The sequence below is a fragment of the Medicago sativa genome, chromosome 7, assembly GCF_051527215.1.
Source record: "Medicago sativa cultivar Bolivia chromosome 7, Bolivia_mono, whole genome shotgun sequence".
Lineage (NCBI taxonomy): Eukaryota > Viridiplantae > Streptophyta > Magnoliopsida > Fabales > Fabaceae > Medicago > Medicago sativa.
Window position 1 is genome coordinate 32,832,071 of NC_140755.1, and position 9,494 is coordinate 32,841,564.

General features: G+C 39.1%; 2 protein-coding genes and 1 non-coding gene across 3 annotated transcripts; 2 read left to right on the forward strand and 1 right to left on the reverse strand.

Moving 5' to 3' along the window:
- Positions 1-263: 263 nt before the first annotated feature.
- On the reverse strand, positions 264-2,336 carry LOC146905726 (uncharacterized). The gene is made up of 2 exons (XM_085728620.1): positions 2,269-2,336; positions 264-2,145 (listed from the first exon to the last, which is right to left on the reverse strand). The coding sequence occupies exons 1-2, from the start codon at positions 2,334-2,336 to the stop codon at positions 264-266; spliced, it is 1,950 nt and encodes a 649-aa protein (XP_085584746.1).
- On the forward strand, positions 1,864-1,970 carry LOC146905727 (small nucleolar RNA R71). The gene has a single exon (XR_015020887.1). It is a non-coding gene; the product is annotated as a small nucleolar RNA R71 (small nucleolar RNA).
- Positions 2,337-6,614: 4,278 nt separating the features above from the next.
- On the forward strand, positions 6,615-9,494 carry LOC146905728 (uncharacterized). Its single transcript, XM_085728621.1, has 2 exons — positions 6,615-8,477; positions 8,568-9,494. The coding sequence occupies exons 1-2, from the start codon at positions 6,615-6,617 to the stop codon at positions 9,492-9,494; spliced, it is 2,790 nt and encodes a 929-aa protein (XP_085584747.1).

The following is a 9,494-nucleotide window of genomic DNA, read 5'->3' on the forward strand; positions in this document are numbered from 1 at the left end:
GGCCGTGCGGACCTTGCTGTTCCCCCGGGCAATTTTTTTCAAAAAAATGCGCACGCCCACGCGCAATGAGGCGTGGGCAGTGCGCCTGTTTCTGGTCTTCTGAGTCAAAATTTTTCAAATTTTCTTTCACATATCGGACATGTACCTACAAAACAATTAAAAACAAAACAAAACAAGCAGAAATAAAGCGATAAAAAAATGCGTGGGTTGCCTCCCACGAAGCGCTCTTTTCACGTCATTAGCTTGACGATTAGTGGTGATCCCTAAAATGGGTCAAAGAGGTGATGGTAGCCAGGTGGTGGTGAAGAGCATTGCTTTCCACCATGATCTTCGTCTTCGAACAAGGAGTAGTCGGTGATTCCTCTATTGATGTTATACATTTCGAAAAATATGAGCATGCCACTTATTTGGAACATAATGCATCCTTCTCTAACATTTATGACTGCTCCTGCTGTGGCTAATAAAGGTCTTCCAAGTAGGATTGGTACTTGAGAGTCCTTAGGAATGTCAACAACCACAAAATCAGCGGGAACAAAACACCCATCTATTAAAACGGGCATATCTTCCGCAATACCAACGGGACTGATAATAGTGCGATCTGCAAGCTTAAGGGATATGTCTGTTGGCTTTAGGTTTCCTATTCCTATCCTCATGAAGAGGGACAAGGGTAACATGCTCACACTAGCTCCTAGATCGCATAAGGCTCTTTCCACATTTGTGTCTCCTATCATGATAGGGATTGCAAAACTACCAGGGTCACCAAGCTTGGGTGGTCCTCCTAGAAGGGCATTACACTCTTTGGTCAAGGTTATTGTCTCATTGCCCACGGGGATTCTCTTTTTAGAGATGATGTCTTTAACAAACTTAGCATATGTGGGCATTTGGGACAAGACTTTCGGGACCTTGGTGTGTAGACTTTGTGTTAGCTCAACAAACTTCCTAAATTTGTCCTCTAGATTAGGCTTAACAAGCCTTTGAGGGAATGGGACTTTAGGAACATAGGGCTTTGTATCTATCGGACTTTCACTCTCTTCTAGGGATTCTCTGCCTTGCACAATTTCAACCTTTGGTTTTTCTAGCTCTTGGCCGTTTTCTAGGGTAACAACATTGATGTGTGCTTTAGGATTGGCCTTGGGTTGTCCTGGAAAAATTCCAGGTGTTTGAGAGGTAGAAGAAACATGTTGGGCTACTTGGGAGATTTGGGTCTCCAATGATTTGTTGCTTATGGCAAGAGAGTCTACCTTAGAAGTTAGAGTGTCAAGCGACTCTTTTAGAAGTCTAGTTTGCGACTTAAGCTCTTGGTTTTGTTTTTCTTGGTTTAGCACAAAATTTTCCAACATAAGCTCAAGATTAGATTTCTGAGCCACCCTTTGGTTGTTGCCATAGCCTGGTGGTGCTACTTGCTGCCCGAATTGATTTTTATTGTAAAAATTCTGCCCTTGACTCATACCTTGGTATTGGGCATAGTTTATTTGTTCGGGAAACAAGAGAGCACTCCCTAGCTGGCATTCATCACTAGAGTGGCCAGTAATACCGCATACTTCACAGGAAGATATAGGAGAAGAAGGAGTAGAGGCACTTACATTGAGTTTATTGAGTTTATGAGAGAGTGCTTCTACCTTAGCTGCCAAGTGATCATGAGGAGAGACCTCATATATACCGGCTTCCTTGTTTGATGGTGTTGTACCACCAATTGCCCTCTCGCTCGTCCACTGGTAGTGGTTTTGAGCCATGTCTTCTATCAGCACATAAGCATCTGCATAATTCTTATTCATTAGTGCTCCTCCTGCTGCTGCATCAACAGTCAATTTAGTGTTATACAAAAGACCATTGTAAAAAGTATGAATTATGAGCCATTGCTCAAGACCGTGATGGGGGCAAACTCTTAGCATCTCCTTAAAACGCTCCCAAGCGTCATACAAAGACTCCCCAATTGCTTGATTGAACCTAGTAATCTGGTCCCTATACTTGGCAGTTTTGGAGGGTGGAAAGAATCTAGCAAGGAAGACTTGCCTGATTTGGTCCCATGACGTAATGGAACCTTTTTCTAAGGAGTGGAACCAAGCACTAGCTCTATCTCGAAGGGAGAAAGGGAAAAGATGTAGCCTAACGGCTTCTTGGTTGGCTTTAATGGTTCCACTAAGCCTAAGAAAGGTAGAGATGTGAAGATTGGGATCCTCAGCAGGGGATCCCGAGAATTGATTTTGCTGCACAAGATGGAGAAGTGCAGGCTTGATTTCGAAATTGTTTCCTTCTACATCCGGATACACAATAACCGCTGCCGGCTCCTCCGTTGACGGAGTCGCATACTCTTTGAGAGTACGTGCGTCTGCCATGGCTTGGTTTTTTCGTGCTTCTCTTTTTCGCCTATGGAGGTACTGTTCTATCTCGGGGATATAATCCGGAGGAATATGGCTCCCAAGACTTCTAGTTCTATGCATAAGCGGAAAAGAAATCCAAAAAGAAGAAGAAGAAGAAATCGATTGAGAAGGGGAAAGTGTAAAAACAGAAATAAAACCTAACTGTCACCAAAGTTGATCGGAATTTGGTCAACTCCCCGGCAACGGCGCCAAAAACTTGTTACCGTAAATCCGCAAGTGCACGGGTTTACCGTAGTAGTAATAAAGAGAGAGTATCGATCCACAGGGAGTTATTTAAATTCCAATCAAAAGTAGTAAAGGTTAGGGAGAAATCGATAATTAGGGTTTCAAGGTAACCTAAACGACGGTTGAAAACAATAGCTAAAGGCAACCTAGGGATTATTGGTTCATCCTATGGTTGACCTAACGTCCTAATCCTAATCCTTGTTTATGTAAATCCTAGTTTCTAAGGACGAATCTCTCTAAAGCCTATCCCCTTCTTCGTTCGATATCCGGGGAGTGTGTTTCTCAAGGTGTTAGACCTATTCTCATGGCTAACTCCTATATTAAGATCCTTGATTGTACGAGATTCTATAAGTCCCAAGGTTCACTAGGCTATTCTCATGCTTCGCAATCCTTGTCTAAATTCACTTGTTCGGTTATTAAGACTTCTTCGTTCGATTCATCACCTTAATAACTAAGGTAACGAATTAACAAGTACTAACCCTCCGCGTTCGCATCCAAAGTTTGGTACTTGTTAATATCGTTGTGAAGAACGGTGAATTTAGATAAGAAAAGTAGGGTTACATAAACTAGGGTTTCGGATTAGGATTGTTGGATCAAGCCATAGGACTCTCCCAACAATCCCAAGGTCTAAGGGAATTACTCACTCATGGTTGGTGTTGCCATGAATGAATAAGAAGAAAACAATAAGAACAATTGAATAAAAACGAGGACTTTTATTAAGAAATAGTATTCTGTCACAATACAATATTCAGAATTCAAGATGATAAAACAAGGAGAACAAGCTCTCTATTTATAGCCTACTAATGACTTAAGCCCTAAGAAATAACTGAAGGAATATTCTCTGAAGATCCATGGGCTTTATCGTCAAAGCAGGCTGCGTAGAAAACCGCTGTTCGGAGCAAAAAGCAGCTAAAAGGGATGCTGGCAATCGCGCACGGCCGTGCGCCTTGCAGGCGTGGGCCGTGCGCCCTTCACTGACTTGGGGGAGCGAATTCTGATTTCTTCAAGTGCATATTTCGGTCCCAAATCTTGGAAATCTCCTATTTTTGTGCTCCAAATCCCTTTTCTTTAGCTCCAAGCCTTGCAAATCATATATTTGATCCTGAAATATAATATTGGATTCTTTGAAGTAAAAAGCTCTTAAATATAAATAAAAACACATAGAATCTAATTAAATCTAAATAGAATTAAACTAAATAACTTAATTAAAATACGTAATAAATCTACTTATCAAGTTCTCCTTTGACTCAATAGTTCTTTTATCTTGGTATAATAGTCTTTTACGGTCTCAGACTCTTTCATTTTTATTAACTCAAATTAATGTCTTAGAGTTTGAAGTTTAATGGCACATACCTTGTCACTTCCTTGAAACTACTCCTTTAGTATACCCCAAGCATATTTAGCACTTGTAGCTCCCATTATTCTTGAAAAGATAATGTCTGCTACCACTTGTTGCAGAAAGAACAATGCATTTGAATCTTTATATTTATTTTCCTTCAACTCCTTTTTCTGAGCTGCATTGAGAGTTGAAATGTCTGCGGAAATAGTAAATCCTTCATCTAAAGCAAAAAAAGGTCTTCATTTTAATGCTCCAAAAATCATATTTTTCACCATTGGATAGTCATAGATGATGGTTGAATGGTATTAGCCATGTCATACGGAATTTTTTTGAAATGGTGTAGGATATAGAGAGGGTTTGGTTGGAAATAGGTGAATAGATTTTCTACGCCCAATATATGATCGAACGTAGCTATGATACCATTATTATTATTTTGGATAGTGTTAGTTTAGAGTGTAGTTGGATAGTGAATATGGATTTAGTTGATAGTAGTAAGTGGTGTGAGGACTTGGAGCAAGAATAGATTGTACTGCTCTCTAAATTGGAGTTTTTGGATTGATTACAAATGAGTACATGCTTGCCTATTTATAGTGTGAATGTCATATTCTAGATAGTTCTTTCTAGATTTTTCATGACATTTCCTACTACATGGTGTAGTATTAAATAAATCTAAAATATACTAAACTATTCTAGAGAAATCTAGACATGTTCATCAATTCTTAACAATCTATAAGTTACTTATGCATTCTAGAGAATTCTAGAAATATCTTCTAGGTGTAGGCTTTAGTAGAATAATATCTAGAAACTAAAATAGTCTAGAAATTTGTAGCATATTTCAACACATTTACGTAAAATTACTTCACCTCGCATCTTAATTGGCAAGGAAAGTGAAAATTTAGAATCCAATGAAAATACTAAAGCCAAATATTGTAGAATAATCCACGATGTTCCGAAGGTTAACAAATTATAAACATATGCCTGAAAAATTAAGGTTATAAGCACAGAAAACATGTGTCAATATGTGATTGTCAGGTATGCACGTTGTGCTTCTTCTTCACTCTACAAAACATTCTTTAATGTTTAAATTGTAACTTATTTCATGAGGAAAGTTTCCCATTCTTCTTAAAATGTAGCACAACATGTCCTATTGCTAATTCAAGTTAGCAAAGCTGAGGACAGGGTCATAACCTCAACTCAGATGGAACTACACTTAGAAAATTTGGCTTATAAAGCAAATCATGCACGACACCTAGAACATGTTTTTGCTTTGTTAAGCATTTATCATTACCTTTCATTTTTCTTGTTTTCCATTTTGAATAAAAGTTGCAGTTGCTTAATGACCAATCACTAACAAAAAATAATTTTTGTGCAAACCACTATAGAAAATCAAAATGAAGTTTCGGATTTATCTTTCGAAAGGGATTGCCGCACGCGCGATTTAGAATTTTCTATGCCGGTATTTAACTAAGGATTTGAAGGCCTTGTTTCATGGGATTAATAGCGTTTTTTTTTATTATGTGTGGCCAATCAAAACAATGAGTGCCCTTGGACATATGTTCAAGATCTACTTATCATGAAGAAAGAACATTAGAAGAGCATCATAAAGGGATTGTGTTGGATATTTGTATGTTGGCTTCATTTTGCCTAAAACAAATATTCAATTCAGATGTGGAACACAATGTTCCAACATCCAGACTTGGTCTGTACGTTCTGTGTTTTGCCTATGTTTACGCACGCACTTGCTTGATTGAAGGAATTCACGCCATCTTGAGTTGGTCTGAACCGTGTGCAATTATGATGAGATCAGACAATATGTGATTTCTTAAGGAATTGTTAAAATGACTTAGGAAAGTATTTTTAAGGTGACTTTTAATGAGCCTACTTTCTAGGAGTTTCCATATCCGTCCATGTTGCTTAATCAATAAGTCACTGATCCGATCTGAAGCATGATTGAAGGAATGACACGTCTTGCTTCAGTATATAAAGGAGGCTGTAAGACCTGAAGAATTATTCAAGACATTGGTTTACAAAATAGAGTTTTGTTTAGGTTTTGAGTCTTATATCTTGTGAGCCTTTCGTGTATCATCTTGATGCATGTTTAGGATTGTGCTTTGAGTTGTAATATTGTACACTACTCCGAAGCTTTTAAGCAAGGAGCTAGGTAGATTGTGAACTGCATCTAAGCCTTTAAGCAAAGTTGCAAGTTGTTATTTTTGAGGGTAACCTTATTTGACTTGAGTCTGTAATTTGGGAATCACAGGGGTTGGTGATTAGTTGTAAGGGAGTGAGGTGAGATCTCAGATCTAGGCGTTCCTAGGTTGAAGTCTAGTTGGGGTAGATCCTAGGTCACAAGTGCAAATGTGGTTTGCTGAGAGCTTTTGAATACGTACTGCACTAGTGGATTTCCTTCCTGTAGGTGACGTTGCACCGAACTGGGTTAACAATTTCTCTGTGCCTTTTTTCTTTCCTGTCTGTTAGTTTACTTTATTATGTTTATGTCTGTTAGCTTAATGTTCTGAACATCATATACAACATCTGGTATTTCTGTGTACTGTGTTGGAACATCGTTTGTAACATCGTAAGTCTAACGTGCCAGAATAACAATTGGCATCAGAGCAGGCACCCTGCCTGTTATTGGGTGAGATCCAGAGGAGATCTATTCTGGCAATATGGAGAAAGAAGGAGGTTTCGTTAACAGACCACCGTTACTAGATGGAACAAACTATGACTACTGGAAGTCACGTATGAGTACCTATCTCAAGTCTATTGACAGCAAGACTTGGCAGGCTGTGATGAAAGGTTGGGAACATCCAGTTGTTCTTGACAAAGATGGCAACAAAGATGAGTGGACACTGCCTGAAGATGAACTGTCTCTTGCAAACTCCAAGGCCCTAAATGCCCTTTTCAATGGAGTGGACAAAAATATGTTCAGACTTATCAAAAAGTGTGATGTTGCCAAAGATGCTTGGGACATCTTGAAGACAGCTCATGAAGGTACCTCCAAGGTGAAGAGCTCAAGGATTCAACTCCTGACGACCAAGTTTGAAAGTCTAAGAATGCAAAAGGATGAGACTATACAGGATTACTACATGAATGTCCTTGACATTGCCAATTCCTTTGACTCTCTTGGAGAAAAAATGTCAGATGAAAAATTGGTGAGAAAAATTCTCAGATTTCTGCCAAAGAGATTTGACATGAAGGTCACAGCCATTGAGGAAGCCCAAGACGTATCCAACATGCAGGTGGAAGAGCTCATAGGTTCTCTTCAAAACTTTGAGCTTGTTGTTGATAACAGATCTGAGAAGAAGGGAAAAGGCATAGCCTTCGAAGCATACACAGCTGATGATGAAGGATTGGAAGAGTGCATAGAGGATGGGAATCTGTCAGAGGACTTTGTAATGCTAGGGAGACAGTTTAACAAGATTCTCAAACAAGTAAGTAGCAGATCCAGAGGTAATGGGTGGAACATCAGATGGAACACTGACAGGCAACAAGGTAATCAAAGGTATGATAAAAATGAAGAGAAAAACAGCCGATACAAAGGTGTGCAATGTCATGAGTGTGAAGGTTATGGTCACATCAGAACTGAATGTGCAACTTTTCTCAAGAAGCAAAAGAAACGGATGATTGTGTCCTGGTGTGATGATGAAGGAACAAATGGAGATGTTGATAGTGATGCTGCTAAACGTGTCAGTGCTATGACTAGAAGAGTGGAACCTGAGTCTGAAAATGAAGATTCTGACTATGAGAAAGTACCTGTGCCTCGTGGTTATCAAGACATTCATGATGATAGCACTTCCAGGCATGTGATGGAGCAGGAAGAAATCATTAATCATCTTCAGGAAGAAAGGATTGGTCATCTGGTTAAAATCTCCGATCTAAACAAAGAGGTAATGTTACTCAATTCTCAACTTGATAATGTCCTTAAACAAGTTAGAATGATGACCACTGGAACTGATGTTCTAGATAGGATGTTAGAAGGTCAAGTGATAGACAAACCAAATGGCATAGGCTTTACACATGAACACCTGAAACAGGAACAACAAAACAGTAGCTATAGTCAGACTTTAGAACACTATCATAAGGCCAAGAAGGGAAAGCCAGTAAAGAAAATTAAGTTTGTCCCCTCATTTATAGCAGATAATGTCACTGATAGAGGTCCAATGTTGGAACATTCTGTACAACATCCTAAAACTGACTCAGTAAAAGAGAATCTCCCTTGGAAGTGTCATTTTTGCCACAGACAGGGTCATGAAACATCTGTTTGTTATGATCTGTATGGTGTACCTAGACAACATCAACCTAATTCAAACTTGAGAGGGGTCAAGAAGGAGTGGAAACCAAAATGCTTAGGTCTAATAACCCATACCTCCTTAAGAGCATCCTCCAATGAAGATTGGTACTTTGATAGTGGGTGTTCTCGTCACATGACAGGGATGGACAATTTTCTAAGAAATGTCAGACTTTATGCCAAAAGTTATGTCACATTTGGGGATGGTGCTAAAGGAAAGATTGTGGGGATTGGAGACTTAGTTAGTGAAGGATCACCAAGACTGAATAACGTCTTGTTGGTCAAAGGGCTGGCTGCCAACCTGATTAGTATTAGTCAATTATGTGATTAGGGGCTAAGTGTAGGTTTCAGTAAAACTGAGTGTCAGATCATAGATAAGAAGGGTAAGGTGAGTATGAAGGGTACTAGGTCTAAGGATAACTGCTACTTATGGATTTCTCAAGAACAGGCTCTCATATCCTCATGCATGCTGAGCAAAGTTGAAGAGGTAAAACTGTGGCATCAAAAACTAGGTCACTTGAATATGCAAGGAATAAAGAAAGCTATCTCTCTAGAAGCAATCAGAGGTTTACCCAAACTAGAAATCACTGATAGCAATATTTGTGGTGAATGTCAAGTTGGTAAACAGACTCGGATGTCCCATCCTAGGTTGGAACATCATGGAACCACAAAAACTCTTGAACTTCTTCATATTGATTTAATAGGACCCATGCAAGTTGCTAGCATTGGTGGAAAGAAGTATGTTCTGGTGGTTGTTGATGACTTTTCAAGATTTACAAGGGTGAACTTCATCAGAGAGAAATCACTCAAGGAACTTTGCATCCAACTACAAAGAGAGAAAAATAGAGGTATTGTCAGGATAAAAAGTGATCATGGAACAGAGTTTGAAAACTCCAGATTTCATGAATTTTGTGCAGATGAAGGAATCAGGCATGAATTCTCATCTCCCATAACACCTCAACAGAATGGAGTGGTGGAAAGGAAGAATAGGACTCTACAAGAATCTGCCAGAGTCATGTTACATGCTAAACACCTACCTCTTTATTTATGGGCTGAAGCTATGAATACAACTTGTCATGTTCATAACAGAGTCACTCTGAGAACAGGTACTACAACTACCTTGTATGAGCTATGGAAGGAAAGAAAGCCTACTGTAAGTTACTTTCATGTCTTTGGTAGCAAGTGTTACATTCTAGCAGATAGAGATTACAAAAGAAAAATGGACCCAAAGAGTGATGAAGGAGTTTTTCTTGGTTAA

What these genes read in the sequence shown, in the direction of transcription:
- LOC146905726 (XM_085728620.1), bottom strand. Translation starts at nt 2,336, where the DNA reads ATGGCAGACGCACGTACTCTCAAAGAGTATGCGACTCCGTCAACGGAG. An exon ending in GAGCCGGCAGCGGTTATTGT is followed by an intron (nt 2,146 to 2,268) that starts GTATCCGGATGT and finishes TACCTTTCTTAG; the next exon opens with GCTTAGTGGAACCATTAAAG.
- LOC146905728 (XM_085728621.1), top strand. Translation starts at nt 6,615, where the DNA reads ATGGAGAAAGAAGGAGGTTTCGTTAACAGACCACCGTTACTAGATGGA. An exon ending in TTGTGGGGATTGGAGACTTA is followed by an intron (nt 8,478 to 8,567) that starts GTTAGTGAAGGA and finishes TTATGTGATTAG; the next exon opens with GGGCTAAGTGTAGGTTTCAG.